Source organism: Mus musculus, chromosome 10 (assembly GCF_000001635.26).
Source record: "Mus musculus strain C57BL/6J chromosome 10, GRCm38.p6 C57BL/6J".
Taxonomy (NCBI): Eukaryota; Metazoa; Chordata; class Mammalia; order Rodentia; family Muridae; genus Mus; species Mus musculus.
In genome coordinates this window covers 80,753,956-80,775,383 of record NC_000076.6, presented here as the reverse complement: position 1 = coordinate 80,775,383, position 21,428 = coordinate 80,753,956, and the positions used below count along the sequence as shown (strand labels likewise).

Here is a 21,428-nt window from a genome sequence, read left to right as displayed (position 1 = left end):
TGAGCCCCACAGAAGCCTGGGAAAGGCCAGAAAAGGTTACAGTGAATGAGACCCAAGTCACCATGCCGGACACAGATTCAGCAACTCCAAGAACCCATCCACTCAGCCGGGAGCACACAAGAAGGGAGGTGCTAAGATCCAGATACAGTCCCAGGCACACTCCCTACGGGAATGCCTCAGCAGGACACTTTGCCCCATGGGACACTTTGGCACACCCAACTCCTATGATGGGGATGCCTAGGCAAGCTAAGGCCAGCATCCCAGGAGTCACGGGCTACTCCACTATCCTCCAGGGTCAGTAGTCACAACCCAGAGGCAACTCTGAGAGGAACTAATCACATACTGTACAACTGTGGCTTCAAGGGTGATAGGAAGTCACCTGACATCACCAAGCCCAAGAATGTGAAGAGGTACAGTCAGCAGAGATGAGTATGGCCCAATGTCTGTCCCAAACTGGATTAGGGCACTTGGAGGATGGGAGAGAGGAGCCCCAAAAGGAGCCTGGAAGCTGGTGTGGGCTGGGAAAGAGCCAGGCTCCATTCAGCCACTAGAGGGAGTAGCTGAGCAGAGAAGCAGGCTGAAGCACAGTAAGGCTTGCATGGTGGGTGGCAGTATCTCTGGCATGAGGCAGTTCTGGGCTATTTTTAGGCTCCCCTGGTTTTTCTCCTGCCTGCTTCTGATTAGCAGAAGGCAGGGCTCACAGCTTGCCAAGCAGACACAGCATCAAAGCCGTAGCACTGTGCAGGCCAGGCAGGTGCTGACAGGTCAGGCAGGCGCCTACACAGCCTTCTGGAAAAGGCTGGCAGTCACTAAAGGTACCATAGGAAGCCAGAGTGGACACAAGCAGAGGCCCACAGTCACTCTCTATTTCTGCTGCCAGTGTGTGTGTTACAGTCACCAAGGCCTCAAGAACCATTCTTTCCCTTAGTCCTTCTCCCAGCCATAAGCCTGAGGCCCATGAGGAACCAACAGCCAACATGACTAACAGCTGCCAGCCACATTGTGGACTTCAACCACATGGGCCAGGTCATTTAACAATGACAAGCTGAGGAGGAAAAAGTGACCAGGAAGCCACTCAGGACTGGCAGGGTCTTCCTGAAAGCTGTGGCAATGACCAACAATTCCTCTGTGGTTGTGGAGCTAACAGGCCCCCAGCAAAAGCACAAGACGTCATCACCGTTAAAGTGCATGAGGAAGGCACAGAAAGTCACTGCAGGTTGCCCCTCCCAGCTGGCCCACAAGATGGCCTAGCCAGATCTCTGCATCCCAATGGTCTTAACTCTTACACCCTTAATGCCACAGGCTACACTGGGGTACAGCTCAGCAGAAGTGTGTCTGCCCAGTTTGTGGGTTTTGGCTCTACCAAGCTAAGCATCTGCCACCAAGGTCCAAGGTCAGCATGTGCTAAGGATGGGTGCCCAGGCCGGGAAAGCAGGGAAGAACAGGACTCCGTTAAGGCTCTACAGCCTGCTCCAAAGACTGCACTTGCTGTCACAGAGGGCCATGGCCACAGAAGACCATATACGGTCACTGGGCAAAACTGACAGTGGTTGAGAGAGAAAGGGAAGGGGCTGGGCTGGGACAGAGGCCGAGGGCATGGAGCGATGGCACTCACTGTGTATTCTGCATGCTTTTTTCCATACCATTTCATCCACTTCCTGAACTCTCGGTCCATGGTCTGAGGGGAAAAAAGGCATACAATCTGTTACAAACTCAGGGAGGCCAAGGCAGTGGAAGGTCCACAGGCTCTGCAAGATGACACTGAACAAGATAATGGTACCTATCTACAGCGACCCTGCTGTGGTGCACACGGAGAAGGAAGGGAAGTTGGGGGGTGTGCAATCAGAGGCCATGGTAGAGTCACAAGGTTCCCAACCCTTCAACAGAGCCCCAAGATCATCCTCTCCAGCCCCAGCAAGGCTGAACCCCATCCTGGGTGGAACAGGGGCTGGGGGTGGGGAACACATCCACAGGAATGTGCCCTAACAATTCATAGGAGCTCATCCTCTCTCCTGAGGAGGCAGCCATTCCCACCAGGACTACACGGTGTGCTCATGCTGCAGAGGCCACCAGGAACACACAGGTACTCTTAGAAATACTGGGTATCACAAACACAGACGCTCTTGGCCTGGAAGATGTGCCCAGACAGAGAAGCCCTAAGCAGCAAGCACATGTGACTGCTCACCTCTGCGTACTTGGCTGGGATGTCCGCTTTCTCCACTCCGTAGTGATGTTTGCAGTTGGTGGCCGCAGCAACCTGAAGGACAACCTGCCCCACACCTTCAGCCAGAGAGACATACGTCAGAGTCTGTGTGACCTCCACAGAGACCCAGTGGCCTCAGCCACATGACAATGTCCCTTGGTGTCAGAAAGAAAGCCATTCAAAGGCACAGACCTCTCACCAGAGGATGCCTGTGCCACTCTAGGACCCACAGTGCTATGTGTGAAACTGTAACCCTCAGCAGTTTGGCAGGGCCTGGCTGTTCCCACATGGAGATGGCCCTCAGAAAGACCCTTCTTCACCTGAGTCATCTCCTGGACAGCTGTAACTACTGAGGTCAGCAGGTACCCTGACCTAACATGTCTGCTCAGGGATGGGAAACCCCAGAGGCTGCAAGAGTTGGTGACTGGCACCTGTTGGCCCCAAGCAGAGAAGCTAGGTCAAGGGTCGAGGCTCTGAGAAGGCTGAACACCACCACACCCCCCCACCACTCCTGCTTACAGACCAATTCCACATTTCAGGCACGGGCCACCTGACTGTCCTGGGCACAATGTTTTCAGTAATAAATAGCATGCTGCTAGAACCCACAGGCTAGAAAAGCCACATCTGACACACAAGTATCATAGGAGATGCAGGGCCTGGCTGGAAGGCATCCCCTACACAGTGTCAGTCGAGTGAGCCTCTAAGTCACAGTGCCTCAGGATAGACTCTCAAAAGTTAGGGACCCAGGAGGCTCAACCCTCGCAGCTGGATTAGCAGCTTTTAAAAGAGCTGGAGACAACAACTATGTCTTTTCCAGCCTCCACATCCTGCTCCATCAGGCACAGGAGAGATGGCCTGTACTTGACAGTTTTATGTCAACTTGACACAAGCTACAGTTATCTGGAAAGAAGGAACCTCAATTCAGAAAATGCCTCCATAAGATCTGTCTGTGTCTTAATTAGTGACTGATAGGGAAGGACCCAGAACATTGTGGTGGTCCTGGGTTCTATAGGCTGCAGGCTGAGTGTGGTGGTGCACATCTTTAGTCCCAGCACTCAGAGGCCAAGGCAGGTGGATCTCTGTGAGTTTGAAGCCAGCCTGGTCTACAAACAGGGTTTCAGGACAGCCAAGGCTACCCAGAAAAAAAACCTATCCTGATAAACCAAGAGAGGGAGGGAGGGAAGGGAGGAAGGAAGGCATAAAGACAGAAAGCTGACTGAGAATGCCATAGGGAGCAAGCCAGTAAGTAATACCCTCCATGACCTCCACATCAATCAGCTGCAGGAGCTGCCTCCAGGTTCCTGCCCCATTTGGGTTCCTGTCCTGACTTCCTTCAGTACTCTGATTTGGAAGTGTAAGCCAAGAAACCCATTCCTTCCCAGCTTGCTTTTGGTCATGGGATTTCATGGAAGCAATAAACCCTAAGACATGCCCCAAGAAAAGTGTCAGTCGAGTGAACCACAACCATGCAGGCAGTCCAGCAACACTGCTGTCTGTATATGTGACTGTCTGTCTGTGTGCATGTGTCAGTGTCTGAACCAAGTGTATAGTAGCACAGAGCCATGACCAGACACCTCAGGAATACGATTCTGGTTAAGCAGCCACAACCCAAGAGCCACTAGGTCAAAAGCTGGAGCAAGGGTGAAAGGAGGCCCAGGGCAGAGGGCTCTGGGAGAAGGCTGAGCAGGGAGGTGGCAGCAGGAGCCTCGCTCAGCCAGTGTCCTCTGTGAAAAGACCCTTTTGGGACTCATGGGCAGCCTTGACTTTTTTTGGGACTCAAGGTCGGCTCAAAGACCATGCTGCAAGACACTCACCACTGCCCAGGTCGACAAACAGGTCATCCTCTGTCATCTTGATCTCATCAATCATCTGGGCCACCAGGTCAAAGGAGGTCTCCCCATACACCTCAGGGGAGAAGGGCTCGTAGTTGTTAAGCTTCTCCGGGTCAGTGACAGAGTGGTTATATACCTGCTGCAGGATGTGCCGCAGAAGTCCATTGGACGGCCGAGTATTCAGCTTCATGGGCTGTGTAGTGCCCTTCCACTGGGGACAAGAGTAGACATAACCCATTATACTCAACAGCAGCTAACAGCACACCTGTCTGGCATCCAAAACTGGGGAGGCTGGGGCAGGAGGAACACTGTCAGTTCAAGGCCAGCCTGAACTCCATGCTAAGATTCTGAATTAAAAACCCAAAAGGTTGCCAGGCACTAGTGTCACACACCTTTAATTCAGCATTTGGGAGGCAGAGGCAGATGGATCTCTGAATTGAAGCCAGCCTGTCTATAGCTTGAGTTCCAGGATAGCCAGGGCTACACCGAAAAACAATGTCTCGAAAAACCAAACAAACACACACAAAAGGTGTGCCTCAGTGATGAAGAGCATGCTTACTGAGTTTATCCCAAAGACCACAAACAGAAAACGACTCACAGCAATGCACAGAGCCAGTTCCCTACATATCACTCCTGGCACTTGGCTCTGACAACTCACCATAAAGGTCTATTTCTGACTGGACCTTTTAAGTTTCCTGGCCTAAGCCTGCCCCTAGGTTCCAGAAGTCGCACCTGGCTGAAGGCTCCTTAGCAGATATGCCCTCTCCCAGTGTGTACCTCAGACCCCCCCAGCATTAAGAGAGTCTTTAAGTCACAGGAAAATGAAAGCAGTGAAAAACTCAGCTCCTGACCACACCCTCAGGCTGGCCCTGCAAGTGCTCTTATCTGACCTGATCCACCAAATCAAAGGAGGGTTCCTGTGGTCTGAATTTGCTTGGCCCACGGAGTGGCAATATAAGCAGGTATGGCCTGGTCAGAGGTAGTATGTGACTGTGAGGGTGAGCTTTAAGACCCTCCTCCAGTGGTAGCGCACGCCTTTAATGCCGGCACTTGGGAGGCATTGGATTTCTGAGTTTGAGGCCCGTCTGGTCTACAGAGTGAGTTCCAGGACAGCCAGCGCTACAAAGAGAAACCCTGTCTCCAAAAACAAACAAACAAACAAACAATTCTCCTCCTAGCTGCCTGAAGACTGTCCGTTCCTGGCTTCCTTTGGATGAAGATGTAGAACTCTCAGCTCCTCCTGCAACATGCCTACCTTGACGCTGACATGCTTCCTGCCTTGATGACAATGGACTGAACCTCTGAACCTGTAAGCCAGCCCCAGTTAAATGCAGTCCTTATAAAACCATGGTGTCTTAGTAAGGAGACAGCAATGAAGCCCTAACTAAGATAGTTTGCCTTAGGGAAGAAGGGCTCTGCCCCCTGGGCTTGTGAACATGGACACTGCCAGCCACAAATGTGACAGACAGTATCAAACAGGCCTCAAACTTCCTGCTTCAGGAACCATAGTACAGCTGGTTTAGCTGGTGTATCCTACAGTAAGGTGGCAAGGCGATGGCATGATCAGCGTCCAGTGGGCTGCACAGAGCTGTACAAATATCTTAACTCAAGGACTCACACAACCACCCACCCAGCTTCTCTTAGATAGCCATGTCCTTCACAGACCCCCAACAAGTTCCAGTGCCAGAGACTCCTGTGCTTTCTGGAATGTTCACAACCTGCATGCATAGTGGCGGAGCTCTGCTGCCTGCATCCAGCTCGTCAACTGAGGCAGGCAGGCAGACAGGCAGGCAGACAGATAGGCAGAGCTTTATGCAGCTCTGCTATGAGCAGGATGCCCCTAAAGCAGAGCTTCAGGTTATGAGCCAGCTGCAGGGCAGAGGAAGGCAGCCTCAGTTTAGGGAGGTGCTGCCTGCCTGCACCTTTGTGGCAGCACACAGGGACAAGCACAGATGCAAAGATCTGTCTGTGTAGAAGCAATGACCCCAAGAAGTTACTTGAGGAAGCCAGTCAATGCCATCTGGGTCTTGATGTCCTGCCACTTGACTTCCCTGCCTCACCATGTGTAGTGGCTATCTATTCCTGGTTGTCAACTTGACTATATCTGGAATGAACTACAATCCAGAATTGGAAGGCTCACCAGTGATCCTAATCTGGAGGCTGGGAGATACAAGTTTCTGACCTGGATCTTGGTATGAAGATCTTGAGGCATAGTGGCTATGGATTCCAGATTAAGACAGGGAGACCTCCGAGTTCAAGGTCATCTGGGATTAAAGGTGTGATGGCACACACCTTTAATCTGGGCTACACCTTCTGCTGGAGACTACATAAGGACATTGGAAGAAGAAAGGCTCTTTCTCCTTTGCCTGCTTGCCCTGTGGGACTGAGCAACTGCTAGATCCTTGGACTTCCATTCACAGCTGCTGCTGACCATTGTTGGGAGTTGGACTGCAGACTGTAAGTCATCAATAAATTCCTTTACTATATAGAGTATAATAAACTACCCATAAGTTCTGTGACTCTAGAGAACCCTGACTAATACACCATGCCAACTGCCCTCCCTACCACTCTTTCACAAACTGCAGGAGGTCCTAGTGCTTGGCTGCCCTGGGAGGCCTAGGAGTCAACACCATGCAAATCCAGTGGGAGTGACCAGCCTTGCAAGTGGGGAGCCACTTACCAGCTGGTGGATGCTGTCGATGGCCCGGTTGTATTTGTCACACAGCCGCTGCATGCTTTCAAAACTGAAAAAGGAAGGAGAGAGTGTGTGTGTGTGTGTGAGTGAGTATGTGTGTGTTATTGGAGGCCACCGGGCTCCAGAACACCAACATGTCTGGCCAGCTCTGTGCTCAGACGGTCCCTGGACACAGGAACAAGGCCAAGGCAGTTTGGGTAACTCTACTTCACATGTCAATTCCACAGTCAGACTGTCACTTAGATGAGGAACTTTAAGAGCATGTCATAACTATGACCTAGGCGAGGGCTGGGGAGATAGTTTCAGCAGCTAGTGTGCTTGTTTCTAACTAAGTATGAGGTCCTGGGTTTGAGTCCTGAGAACCTACCAAAAGCAGGGCAGAATGAGGTCCTGAGTTCTCCATCCTTCTAAGGAAGAAGGGGGCAGGGTTGGCATGTGCAGCATTCAAAATTAAGAAGTCATCTCAAATGAGGTAGAAGGTAGAGAGACTAGGCTCTCCTCTCTAAGCTGTAAGGAGCATGTGAGACAACAGGATGGGGCACTGGCCCACACTGACAACTCCAGCTCTCAGGAGGTGGAAAGATGCAGAGATGGACAATGTTACAAGTTCAAGCCAGCCAGGGCTATACAGTGAAACCTGTCTCCAAAAAAGAAAACGAAGTTGGAACATGTGAGACAGCCTAGTATAGCAATGACAGCAATGGCTACCTCTGCAAGAGTATTCAGGTTCTGTTCCCAGCACCCACAAAGAGGCTCACAACCAGCTATAGCTTCAGCTCCAGGGGATTCTTCTGGCCCCTGTGGGTACTGCCTGCATATGTTGTAGAGACAAACAAATGGGCAAACGTTCACACTCAAAGTAAAAATAAATGGAGCCGTTTAAAAAGGAGGCAAGCAGGCATAGTGCCTTGGATTGCTTGGGCAGTGGAGGCCCTGCCAATTTCTGGACTCCAGGCCACCATCAGCCAGGACCAGGTGCAGGGGTATCTGGCTTTTGGACAGGCCTGGGGCAGGACCCCTTAATTTCTTGGTTTCTTTGAGAAGACCCCTGTGTACTTTGACCGCCAAGTAGCAGAAGCACAGTTCTAGGGATGAGAGTGCTACTCCACACCCCCTATGTTCAGGGATACCCTAAATGCCCAGGAGGAGACTAATGCTGGGGACAGGATGCTCTGGAACACTAAGACACACAGACAGCTTCCTCCCCATGTGAGGGAGTCACACAATGCCACTTGATGCCCCAGCACTCTGGTGTGTTACAGTATGAACCTGGACTGGCCCCAATCATGTGTCTTACACCTTTCTTTCTCTCTTTTTTTTTTTTTTAAAGATTTATTTATTTATTATATGTAAGTATACTGTAGCTGTCTTCAGACACTCCAGAAGAGGGTGTCAGATCTTGTTACAGATGGTTGTGAGCCACCATGTGGTTGCTGGGATTTGAACTCCGGACCTTCAGAAGAGCAGTCGGGTGCTCTTACCCACTGAGCCATCTCACCAGCCCACCTTTCTTTCTCTTAAAAGGAACCCAGGACAGCTGCAGCCACAGAACAGAGCATGGCATCCCTGAACCGGGAAAAGCCAAAGCAGGGCGAGGTGTTGGCACACACAACTACAGTCCCAGCTACTTGGAATTTGGGTCATGCGAGCCCCAGGAGTTTGAGGTCACACCAGGTAAGGTAAGAAAGCCTACTCGACGACCAGAGGGGTGGAGGGTCCCACTGCAGGGTTCTGGGTGGGTTCCTCACATGAAAAAAGTCGTTTCCTGGGGTCCAGGAGCTTCACAGAGGAAGTGAGATAGAGGGCTGAAGTTAATTCCAACTCTATAAGGACACAGGCTCCTGCCTTGGGTCAGCAGTGAGCTCGAGTCCACTTACACCCAGTTGCTAGTCAGAGGGCAAGGGGCCCAGCCAGTGGACTGTAGGACTGTCCTGTCCCAGTGTCACTAAGGCTGGCAGGAATCCTTTCTAATAATCAGGTCATAGGTCAAGCAAAGCTTTTTTAGGCAGGCTCTGAGCAGGAGGTAGAGCCTGGGCTATTCTTTCTCAAAGAAAAACAAACCTGGCTCCAGGCAGCATTCCAGGGATGCCTTTGCTTCTCCGCCCACTCTGCACAGAAGGCCTACCTAGGTGGGGGCAAGGATTGGCCTCACCCAGCACCTATGGTGGCAAGGTGGAGGCCCATCAACATAGCGCTGGCAGGACCTGCTGTTAAAACGGCCAGTAGCTCTCTCACCAGCCCTGGTAATTTCCCACATATCAATTCAATGTGTACAGTGTAGGAGTTCCCAGTGATTGCCTCACTCCTCCAGCCAGATACACTCTTCTACCAAAAGAGCTTCCCGAAGGAAGCGTAGCAAGGGTGTAGGCAGCGGGGTAGGTGCAGCCCACAGCCTGCTCCATCCCTTCCTGCTCACCTTTTGGTGTCGTAGTCGATCAGGACATAGTTCTCCATGGCCAGCTTGAGATCTGGGATTTCCTCGCAGACCCACCTGAAATGGAACACAGAGGTGTTGCTGGCCTCAGCACGACGCTCTCTGGAGTGTGTGTGTGTGTGTGTGTGTGTGTGTGTGTGTGTGTGTGTGAATGTTACTGTGCAAGTTCATGAGGAGCTATTGAGAAATCACAGATTTTGAGGCCAAGGTCAGTGTTGGCACTTGGAAAAGAAATAAATTCATATATTATGGTAAAAAGCAAAATATTAGACAGGCTCAGTGGTACAAGCCAGCCAATCCAGCACATTGGGTGGGGCTGAGGCATAAAAATTTCTAATTCAAGGCCAGTCTGGGCTACATAATGGGACCTTTCCCCAAGATGGGGAGGGAGCTGGCAAGATGGCTCAGTGGGTAAAAGCAACTGTGGCACAGAACCAACAACCCAAGTTCAATCCTGTAGCCTACACAAGGAGGAGAAGCAATTTCACAAAGCTGCCCTCTGCCCCCACCATATGCTGTGGCATGTGTGTACCTGACAAATCAACCACACACAAACATAATTAAAAAAAAAAAAAAAAAAAACTCTGGGGGAGGGACCAGCTTGGGATATAACACCCCGCCCCACCCCGCCCCCAGACAGGATTTTTCTACACAGCCTTGACTGTCCTGAACTCACTATGTATACCAAGGGGCAAACCAGGCTGGCCTCAAAACTATAGTGATGCTCCTGCCTCTGCCTCACAAGTTCTGCTGGGTTCCACTCCAGCCAGATACACTCTTCCACCAAAAGAGCTTCCTGGAGGCTTAGACAGTTGGCAAGGGTGTGGGTGGGCCTTCTTAGGTTAGGTATGTATGTACTTGTAGATGCACAAGATGGGGTGACATGTGTACCATAGCACACATAAGAGATCAAAGGAAATCTGTAGCCAGTCCCCTCCTTCCATCTTCATTCACATGGCTTCCAGAGATGTACTCAGGTCCCCAGGCTAGCACTATACCCAACTTAACTGGCCTCTTTACGGCCCCGGCTGGCTTGTAAGTCCCACTGCTTCCACTGCCTCCACCTGTGGCATTGAATGGCAATCTATGAGTCCAGTCTCTATGGTCTGCCAGGGCTTTCCCCAGTAATCTATGTCCACTATTACAGGAACCACAGGATGCTTCAGAAAAAAGGCTGCAGATCCATCCCAACAGGCAGCTGCCCTGGCACCATGTGTCTGCTGGTGTCACAGGAAGGAGGTCCTACTCATAGTCCTTACAAACTCCCATCTTTCTCCAATCCAAAGGTGGGGACTAGTGAAGGGAAGATGGGGGACACAGAGACGTCCCAAGTCCCATCTCACAGGAGGTAGCAAGCAGCTCAGAGGCTGCACATATGTGAGCTGGCTCCATCCCCACCATGGCAGGGGAAACAAACAACTGAGGTTTTCCCAGACAAGGGTCATGGAGAGATGCCTCTGCCAGGGCTCCTCCTGCCACACTTCCCAGAGGTCCCAGTGAGGACAGTGCAGCGGGGGTGCTGGGAACCTTGGGAGGAAGCTCCGAGCCCAGTGCTCATCCCATACAGTACTCACCGGATAGTCTCAATAATCTCATGAGCAGCATCATGGTGCTTGTCCTGAAAGAGAAAAGATGCACAGTTGGACCCAACAACCACAGTGACACCCCAAAGTCCTCTTGTTCTATGATGCACAACCACCCTACAGAGGTGGTGACTCAACATATTCCCCAGAGCTGGAGCCTGACTCAGCTCTGTCTCCCTGCACACCTGATGGGTGTGGGCAGATCCTACAGAGTCCCATTGGCCACCATGTGTGCTACGCCTGAAATAAAGCCTTGCCCCAGCACGACCATTCAGGGCCAGCTCTCAAGTCGACTGTAAGATGAAGCATAAGGATGCCAACTACTAACAGAAAACGACTAGAGGGGAAAAGAACAAGGAAACAGAAGACGCAGCACTCCGGCTTCCCTGGGTTGGCCAGTCACCCTATGAGCTTCCTGCCCTTCACATCCACTGCCCACTGGTTTGCACAGGCCCAGCTCCACTGGAGAAGTGGACTGTAGGGTAATGAAGGCAACTGTAGAATGATGAAGGCTGTAGGCTTGCCTCATGAGAACTGGACACACAAACACCATGGCTAGGGCCTCCAGAGCCCAGGCTCTTCACTCTGCCTGAGTCCTGGCCATCACCCTACCTGCACAGAGGACTCAGTGCTGTGTCCAGCACAGCCACAAACTACACACAGATGAGAAGGAAGTCAAGTAGCCCTTGAACACTAATATGGGCTCCCACAGTGTGCCCCACAACCCTAAGTCTCTAGACAGTCTTCTGCTGTGGTTGTCTGGAGATGAGCACACTTAAATAGGGGTCACGAGGTGTTCATGATAGGAAAGGCCATTAAGTTTGAGCTGAGGAAGTGCATGTAATGTCCATGATTCACACATGCTAAGGAAAGAAGTCTAAACCAGGCAGCTGGTGGAAGGAACCCCAAGCTGCCTTTGAGTCACCCACACTCAATAAGTAACCCCAGTGAACTCACAGTTCTCCTAAGCTATGGGATCAATTCTGTGGTTTGTGGTTGGTGCCCTGTCTGGGGTGAAGCAATGACTACACATAGGTCTCCCCAGAGAAGACACTCAGCAGCGGGGCAGATGTGTTGTTACCACAACCCAATGCTTCACCTCTTCTTTCTCACTGTATAACAACAAAGGTACCAGAGAATGTGTGCATGAATGTATGCCCAGGCAGGCAGGCAGACACACACAAACACACTTTCATGTGTGTCTACCAGATGTGAATACCCAGTGTACCCAGTCTCTTCAAGATCAACCTTGTCCCGAGGTCACCCCTGAGCACCCAGGGCCTGGGATATCAGCCTGACTTGCTTTGGAGACTGGGAAGAACAGAGTGAGAATATACTCCAACACTGCTGGAAAGAGGGCCTATATAGCATGTGATACCCATGCCTGGGCTACTCTCTAGTAACTTACTGGGCACTCAACCCAGGTGGTTGTCACAGCTCAGAAAGATCTTAGAAATGCTGTGCAGCTGGAAAGGCAGCTAGGTGGTTAGAGCACTAGAAGCTCTAGCAGATAATCCAGGTTCAATTCCCAGCAACCACATGGTGGCTCACAACAGCCTATCACTCCAGCTCCAGTGGATATGATGCCTTCTTCTGGCCTCCATAGGCACTGCATGGACATGGTGCAGACAAACATGCAGGTAGCACAACTCCTGTCTCTACCTCCCAAATGTTGGGATTGATTGATTGATTGATTATCTTGTAGGGTTCTTAGGGCTTCCCCACTTACTGAGGACCAGGACACACTCTTGAGTTTTGTTGGGCCTACTATGCCCACTCAGTCCTGAGCTTACAAACTAAGAGGAGCAGATTCTTCCAGCTGTGTTCCTAGGAAAGGGACAGGCATGCAGGCACCTGGGAATGAAGGGACTATGCTGGGCACAGCCCCAGGAGCCTGCGTTCATGAGAAATGCTGGTCTCTTTGTACAGGGACAGCCCACATCTGGTGCAGCACTAGGAATTCACTGCTAAGTGCCTCACCTGCTGAGCGACTTCAGTGCTTTTTGAATTTGTGAACAGAATGATCACTATAGATACCCTGAAATGCCTAATCCTGCCCTGGCCTCCTGAGTGCTGCTGAGATCACACATTTGTGCCACTGCACCAGGCTTGCCTATACTCATCAACAAACCACAGCAGCTAATTTCTTCTACAAAGCAACACTCAAGTGGTATGGGGCAGTGGCACATATGCCTTTAGTCACAGCAGAGACAGAGGAAGGTGGATCTCTGTGAGTTCAAGGCCAACCAAGACTACAGAGAGAGAGGGGCCCTGTGAAAGAAAGAAAGAAAGAAAGAAAGAAAGAAAGAAAGAAAGAAAGAGGGAGGGAGGGAGGGAGGGCAGGCAGGGGAGGGGAGGGGAGGGGAGTAAGGAAGCAGCAGGCAGGGCATGGTGGTGCACCCCTTCATAATCCAAGCACTCGGGAGGCAGAGACAGAAGTTCAAGGCCAGCTTGGTCTAAAAAGTAAATTCCAAGACAGTCAGGAAAACATGGAGAGAACCTGTGTGGAAAAACAAACAAAACACTCTTCTGTGGCCATCAAATACCATTACAGCAAAGGTGTGGAAGGCTGTTCCAAACCCTCCTGAACTTGCCTCAACTGATAACCATCAACTGCTCAGATCACATGCAGGGTGACCAACAGCCAAACAAAGCATTGCCTGTACAAGGGCAAGAGAGGCAGGAGCCTCACAGAGAATCCCAGGACAGGTCCCTTGATCAAGGATAAGCTCAAAGGGGTCTACATCTCCATCCCAGTGCCAAAGACCCGTGGGATCCCCCAGTGAGTGACCCCTAAAGCGTGCATCCTGCAGAGAAGCCTGAGGAAGCCTCAGACACTAAATCAACCATGACCTCAGTCATTAGCAAACATAGTCCCACACAAAGAACTAAGAACCCTGGAAAAGCCCACACAGGGTTATGATCATATCACATGTACAGTCTCAACCTGATGGGCTATCCTAAGAATGCACACCACATTCCAAGCTTAGGGTATGTCTGTTCACACGTGTGTACACAGACATACACACACAGAGAAAGGAGGAGGAGGGGAAGGGAGACACTCAGTCTATAACTTTCTGGTAACTTTATTGTGGGGGTTCAGGCAATCTCTTTGCCCCAGCCTCCCAAGCAACTGGGACCACAGACACATCCAGCCTAGAGAACTTTTTTTTTTTTTTTTTTAAGACTTGACTCTGAACTCAAAAGTCCACAAAGGGACCCAGGGTCTGGCCCAGCTCCAGGGTACTAATTCACAGCACACATGGGGACACCCAGCTTCCTGGCTGCCCATCTTCCTGAAGGCAGGAGGCAAGTATAGGATGGGGACTCAAAGGTTCACAAAAGAACAAGTGTCCTTGCTCAGCTACAAGGACAGAGATGAGGCCAGAGCCAGCCCATTTGTGCCAGCTGCCTGCCCTGCAGCCACAAGGGTTTCTGCTGAACTTTCCATGGAAAGCTGGCCTCTGAGGTCTTCAAAGGGGACTGACACCATCAACCCAGGTCTATTAAGTGATATAGGTTAGTCAATAGATAAGAGTGACTGCATATTCACCATCAGGACACTTTTGTGTCCTCCTTCTTGCAGGCCACTCCTCCCTCAGGGTATGAGGGCAAAGGACAGGGGCTTGGTTACCCTTTGTCTTAGGAGAGCTGGGACAAGCCTTCAAGGAGAGGCAAGGAGCCCTGCCCAGACAACAGCAAGATAGCATGGCATTGCATCTGGGCACTGGGGCGGCTGTGAATATTGCACAGGGACCAGAGAGAGACCAAGAATTCACAGCACTTGCCCTGCAATCAGAAGGTAAGCAGTCAAAGCTCCTGTAACCCCAGCAGGGGTGTGGGGACCTGGGACTGGAGCCAGCTGGCTTCCAGTCTACCTGAGAAGGCAAATCATCAGGTCCAGCAAAGGACCCTGCCTCAAAGGGACAGACAGTGACATAAGAGGACACAGCATCCTCTTCTGTCTTCTACCCTCACACGTCGTGAATACCTGTGCACAGTAAATAAAATTCCACTTTTTTTTTTTTCCGAGGCAGGGTTTCTCTATGTAGCCCTGGCTGTCCTGGAACTCACTCTGTTAGACCAGGCTGGCCTCAAACTCAGAAATAAGCCTGCCTCTGCCTCATGAGTGCTGGGATTAAAGGCATGCGCTACCACGCCCAGCTAAAATTCCATCCTTTTAAAAAAGTTGCCTGGTGTATATGAATGCCCTTATGGATCTTGGTGCCACCCCATTCTATCCTGTTACTCCACTCTAGCATGGAGGAAACAAGTTCGTCTTCTAAAGCCTAAGACCTGGAAGTCTGTTTCCACACTCAAATACCACAAGCCAGTGGCAAAGGCAGAAGCACAGGGTTCTAACATTGGTGACAGGACCACAGGGAGTAGCTTGGCAGTAAGAGATGTCCAACAGATAATCCTTAAACAGAAAGTTATACTCATGGGCTGGGAACAGATGACTATTCATGGGGGTGATGGACTGTTCTAGAACTAGAGAGCTATAATAGCTGCCTGACCTCTGATTATTCCACAGACCCTGTCAGGTAACCTGTTTGGGTACTGGTTTTGGACAAACCCGGACCTTCCCACAAGTGGACAGGTGCTACCCTTCTGAGCTTGAATATAGCTCAGTAGGTCTAGCACTCCCTAGAATGCACAAAGCCTGGGGCTCCATCCCCAACACTGTGTAAACCAGCACTCTGGAGGTAAAGGCAGAGTCAGGAGTCTGGGGGGGGGGGGGGGAGTGGAGGAGGGAGAGTAAGGAAGGAGGCAGATGCTCCAGTAACTGCTTGACACTCCCTCCCTGAACAGTCCTACCCTGCCTATGCCCCAGCATACTCACACCACCAGCAGAGCAGCCTGCAGTAGTTTAGCCTGTGTAGGACCTCAGAAGGTTATCACATCTCAACCCCAGAGCTGGTGTCCACATACAATGGACAGCTGTGTTTGGGTTAAGTTAGCAACAGACCAACAGTCAGGTGGTTGGACACCAATGTTCTGGAAAGATAACCAGCTTGGCTTGCATAACGAGGACCCCAGGAAAAAAGGACAGGTCTGCTCCAACAAACAGACCACTTATCCAATCTGAGATACGGGGTGGCAGACCTGTGTCTCTGTTATCCAGAACCCAACTCGGCAGGAGCCCAGTGCCCAAGTTTTCCCTCTTCCCAATTATGGCAACCACAAATATCACTAGGCATCACCAAGTGTCAATTAAAGACAGACCCCATGAGAATGGCTGGCTAACCTTTCCATGTGACAGAAGTAATGACACCTAACAGAGTGTCACATACCCTGCAGGGAGGCTGGGAGAGGTGGTCTGTCCTCATCACTTAACCTCACATGTAACTTGAAGCCAGCAGGACATCTCATACCCATATTCATAGCAGTTGAGAGAAAAAGACAGGATTGCTCTAAGTTTGAAGTTAGCCTGGGCTACATGGTGAGTGCCAAACTGCCCTGGGTACAGAATCAGACCATCTCACCCAGCTGGTGGTTTCCGGGCAGTCCCCTACTCTCATCAGTAAGTGGGTTTGAAAGGCAAGTACAGAGCCAATGTTTCCCTTGGCCACACATGGAAGCCCACCGTTACCATCCTTTCCCTGCTGAAACAGGTAATTGGCCCACATAGGCAGGCTAAAGGTCAACCCACCTTTGCCCACGTGAGCACAGATTAGCCTGGACACTTATCCGAAAAGGTCAGCAGAAGAAAATACCTTCTGAGTCACGCTGGGGCTGGCTCATTCTACCCACAGCACGACTCACCCAGCCACCCACGGGACTCCTGAACTCATCAGAAGGGACACGCCACCACACATGGCCTACTGAGTCACCAACAGGAAGGCCACCCTAGTCCTCCTTCTCAGGTTTGTCCCCTAAGCTGCCTGCCAAGCAAACAGCTAAAAATGACATCTACATCACTTCTGCCAAAGGGATTACTCTGTGAGGTTCCAGAGCCCTAAACTGCTATAAGGATGGTGTCCCCCTCCCACCTGTCACTTGTCCAAACCTGGTCTCCAAACTGGGTATTTCTGAGTGTGAACACAAGGCTACTCAACTCCTCTAAGAAGCTGGGCCACCAGCCCAGGCCCATGACTGCCACACTCAGTTCCTAATCTGTCTGTCAAGTTCCAGAGCCTGCAGTGATGAATGTCTTTCTATCCTCTGTGCCCCAGGGGCACCAAAGGTAGCTTGCAGGTGCTTTTTACAAAGGATTATAAAGCCAGACCTGGTGGCACACACCTGGCATCCCAGGACTCTGAAGGAGGCAGGAGGATGAAGGCCAGTTGGATTATGCTAAGACTCCATCCATCCCAAAACAAACAGAATAGACTGGGAAGGCCTGTAGGTGGGTGGGCACACAATGCCTCAGTAATGGGATCACAGCACAACAGATTTTTCTGTGTTTGCCTGATTGGGGGAAGGGACCTGAAACAAGAGTCTGATGCGCCCCAATATGTGGGACAGGCTGGCATGGAACTCACTATATAGTCAAAGCTGGTCTTGAACTCCTGATCCCTCTGCCGCCACTTCCTGGGAGCTAGCATGGCAGGTCTGACACTGGTGTGTGCCAGGTTCTGGCTTCCTAAGAAGCAGAACTCTCCATGGAACATGGTACTAGAATAGGGCACTGTGGAGCTGCTGCTCTGCTCAGGCTTTGAGAGAGCTAACCACCCCTACCCTGCCACCTGCTGGCTCCTGGATGGAGAGCAATGTGACAGCCACAGCTGGAAAGTGCCTGCAGATGTCAGGAGCAGGGCTGGGCCAGCAGAGCCAACCTTGCCAAATGAGATCTGGGCCAGCAAGGGAAAGGCACTGGGCGGTCATTCCCAGCCACCCGCCACTGGAAAGCCAGTTCCCGCCAGGCTCAACTGAAGGCCTGATTCACATGAAAGGGTCAGCGTCACTGGGTGAACTTTCAGCCTTCATCACCAGGGGACAGGGCAGAGGCAAACTAGAAGCACCATTCAAATGGGCACCAACAAGGTTGTGGTAGTTTTTTTTAACCCTTCAAACTCATATATGACAACTTTGAGGATACAGCCTGGTGACTGTCTACTCAGTACAGACCAAGCAGCCCATTTCTTGGTCTCCTCAGTGACAGCTTCAGCTTGAACAAGGCTACTGCAGGTGTCTGGAGTTCTAAACTCCCCGCATCCCCAACACACACACACACACACCACAGGGGTACAAGCCCATCATCCCAACCAGCACTTGGGGCAGAAGCTGGATATCACTGCAAGTTCAAGGCCAGCCTGAGCTACAGAATGAGTTCCAGGTCAGCCACTATATAACAAGACCAAAGAAACAATAGAAAAAGAAAACACTAGGCCAGCACAGGCATCCTATGACTGGCAGAATCATCACCAAACTTGGCTCACTGCCCAAAGGATGCTGCCCAGCTAAAAGAAAAACTAGGGGCAGCCTCAAACCCTCAGACAGCGTGGGTGGGCAAGTCTCAGACACATTCTCCCGGGTGAACACTGCAGAGTTGCTGATCATTCCCTGGACTTTCTAGAAAAAGCTGCTAGCAGAGAACACAATGTGACAGCCAAGGAAGTGGGAGGCAAATGACAGAAGGACAGTGGAGGGGAGGCTGAGGTGGCTGAAGTAGGCTGCACCTCGACTGTGACCACAACTCACAGAACTGCCCTGCGAAGGGTGGCTAGTCAGAACAGCCAACTCTGAGAGGGAACGTACTAAAGAGTGTGCTCTTCCAGACAGCCTCACCAGACAACCTCCCGGACTTCCCAACCTCTCAGACTCCACCAACACCAGGGGACAACTTTTCCCATTTCCCACAGTCCTTCCAGTCGTGGTAAGAAGAGGGACAAGCCTCCCCAATTTCTCAGACTCTTTGTAGGCAGACCACCAACCAGGAACCCACACTATAGACCAGGTTGGTCAGGACTCCTCCTGCCTCTGCCAAGTGCCAGGATTAAAAGTGTGTGCCACCATGACCAGCATACACACAAACAGATATTTCAAAATTCCTATTACATTTGTGAGTGGCTGTGTCTGTGCACACAGTGAGGTCAGAGAACTTGTGGAAGTTGGTACTCTCCCTTCTGCCCATGTCCCAAACATGGAACTCAGATTATAAGACTGTTGCTGAGCCATCTTGCTGACCTCAGGAGAGTTGAGTGGACACTTGTGGGAATGTTCAAGGACACACAGGGCTGCCTAATTCGAAGAGGCAGAGGACAGGTGCAAGGGCATCCCAGGACACACATGTTCCCTGGGACCCCAGTGAGGATGTGAACTCAGCAGCACCAGGGAACCCCACTGCTGTATCTTCTACTCAAAGCATACAAAGGGCCACAAGGGGACAGTACACTGACCTCCGCAGGCCCTCCTGGACTTCAGAACCCACTTGCCTCTGGCACTTCCACTTTAAGGGATAACACCTCCAGCTTTGCAGAGTCGCACCAGCTCTACCCACCAGCATGAGAGGACAACCTCCAGACTCCCTAAGTCCCCTCTAGCCATGCCACCAACATTAAGAAACAACTGCTCCAGCATTCCAATGTACCTCCAGGCCAATCCACCAACGTCAAACGACACATGAGGTACAAATTGAGATGACAACCTCTCTAACTTCTCAGGTTCTTTCAGCCGGGCACCCTGACATGAAGAAACAACTATTCGGAGCCCTCCTACCACTCCACGAACGTGGGGGGACAACCCAAACCCAAGGGCCAACCTCCCCCTGACTTCCTAGGGTTCTTTTTAGCACCTGCCCATGAACATCAAAAGGTGACAACGAGAAAGGGCATAGAGGACAATAGGAGAAGGCATCAGGATAAGAAACAGATGACTGGAAGAGGGCACGTGAGGTGACAATTTGAGGTGACAACATGAGGGGTCGCCACGAAAGGCAAGGAATCCCCGACTTCTCAGTCTCTACACCCCTGCCCACAAGGTCGGTCCAGACTCAGGTCCTCAAAGGCTGGAGACGCGGGGCTCCGGGCCGGCGGCGGCGACAACGCGACCGGCCGCGTCAGGGCAACGGCAGGCGCGGGCCGAGAACGGCCAAGGACCCGCCGCCGCCGCCGCTGCCGCCGCGGAGCCCCACGACTCCTACCCCCGCGTTCTCCGCAAGTACACTCACGTAGACCGGCAGCGGCCACGGGTAGACGGCGGGCTCGGCGCCCACAGGCGACTTGAGCCTCAGCTCCAGCTTCTCGCCCATGTCGGCGCGCGCGGCCGCCGCACCATGCTAGGCGGGCGGTTGGGGGAGGGGCGGGGCCACCGGCGGGAAGCCGGGCGGGCGGACACGGGCGGACGCGGGGCGGACGGCTGAGGACAGACGGCCCGGCCTGTGCCTCGGCCGCCGCTCCCGTGTGGCCCCAGCTCCCCTCTTTGTAGGAGTCACAGAGCCGGGGCGTCTAGAGCCGCCGCCATCTTGGGCCGGCGTGAGGAGAAGGCACAATGAGCCGGGGGGTCGGGCGGAACCACTCGGCGAGCGCGCGCGGGGGAGGCCGGGAGCCAAGAGGCGGTGCGCGCCCAGAGCCTCCGCCCGCCGCGCCGCGCGCGCCACCCCTCGCACGCCACGCCCCCTTGGACTCGCCCTCCTCCGACCGACGCACGCACTTACGCACGCAGCGGCGCACGCACGTCCTCGGTTGCCCTCCGACGTCGCCGCCAGCCGGAAGCGGGGACCCGGGGAAACCCTGCGGAGGAAAGCGAGAGAGACCAGGCGGGGTCAAGTTCAAATCCCAGTTGCACAGGCTTGCTTCGCGTCCCTTCGCTTTGCTTTGCTTTTTTCTTTTCTTTCCATTTCCTGTTCTTTTTCTTTCTCTTCCCTTCCCGTCAATTTTCTTTTTCTGTTTTTCTGGCTTTTTCTTTCTTTCTTTTTTTTTTCATTTTTCAATTTTTCCCCTTCTTTAGCTTTTCTATTTTTTCACTTTTCTAGCCTATCTGCTTATTGTTTATTTACATGCTTTTTTTTTTTTTTTTTTTTTTGAGACAGGGTGTCCCTGGCTGTCCAGGAACTCATTCTGTTGACCAGTCTGACCTCGAATTTACCAAAATCCACCTGCCTCTGCCTCCTGAGAGCTGGGATTAAAGATGTGAGCAATAAGTTAATTAATAAATCATCAGTCAAATTGGACCCTATAGGTCGGAGGCTCTCAATTAAGAGTTCAAAGCAATGTTATTCTCTGACCTGCCCAGAACTTTACAGAGTCAGGAGCCAAACTTATTTCCTTCTTAGGCCATTCCAATCCTTCTAATACTTAAGTTCCCTCCCCCCAAAACCTTCTGAGAATAAGTTACCTTGAGGTGAGCTGTCACCAGCTCACCAGCCGCTTCTGGATAGCTGCTTCTTCTTCCTGACTACATGGGAGTGAATGTAATCTAGGGGAGATGGCTCCCACCCCTCATCCTAGCGCTTGCCAGCCCCCAAAAGAAGGATCCGGAGCTAGAAGCCATGCTGAGCTACCAAGTAAATTCCGGGCCAGCCTGGGCAACTCAGTGAGCCCTCGTTCCAAAACTAAATGACGTGGTAAAAGACTCTGTAGCTTGGTGTCTCAGTCAGGGCTTCTATTCCTGCACAAACATCAGGACCAAGAAGCAAGTTGGGGAGGAAAGGGTTTATTCACCTTACACTTCCACATTGCTGTTAATCACCAAAGGATGTCAGGACTGGAACTCAGGCAGGTCAGGAAGCAGGAGCTGA

At 51.8% G+C, this 21,428-nt stretch overlaps 1 protein-coding gene across 8 annotated transcripts in view, besides 1 other annotated feature; it reads right to left on the bottom strand.

Annotated features, from left to right (window-relative positions):
- Positions 1–20,283, bottom strand: part of Dot1l (DOT1-like, histone H3 methyltransferase (S. cerevisiae)) — a 40,361-nt gene extending 20,078 nt beyond the window's left edge. For 4 of the 8 annotated variants that reach the window (XR_380380.4, XM_011243391.3, XM_011243390.3 and 1 more), the window contains exons 1-7: positions 19,860–20,283; positions 10,739–10,782; positions 9,147–9,221; positions 6,716–6,779; positions 4,018–4,246; positions 2,186–2,280; positions 1,616–1,678 (exon numbers count right to left, since the gene is read on the bottom strand). Coding sequence is in view for 5 of the 8 variants with exons in the window: in XM_011243391.3 (XP_011241693.1) it covers positions 1,616–1,678; positions 2,186–2,280; positions 4,018–4,246; positions 6,716–6,779; positions 9,147–9,221; positions 10,739–10,782; positions 19,860–19,940 (651 nt within the window). In the remaining 3 variants the exon portion in view is untranslated. The remainder of the gene's footprint in view (positions 1–1,615; positions 1,679–2,185; positions 2,281–4,017; positions 4,247–6,715; positions 6,780–9,146; positions 9,222–10,738; positions 10,783–19,859) is intronic. The other 4 variants (XM_030244974.1, XM_006513431.2, XM_006513430.2 and 1 more) reach the window with 3 other exon arrangements.
- Positions 385–1,573: an enhancer, noted in NCBI's record as "VISTA enhancer mm200". NCBI's record gives its function as "enhancer in: heart[7/8]" and the evidence as "EXISTENCE:transgenic organism evidence [ECO:0001131][PMID:17130149]".
- Positions 20,284–21,428: the final 1,145 nt, after the last annotated feature.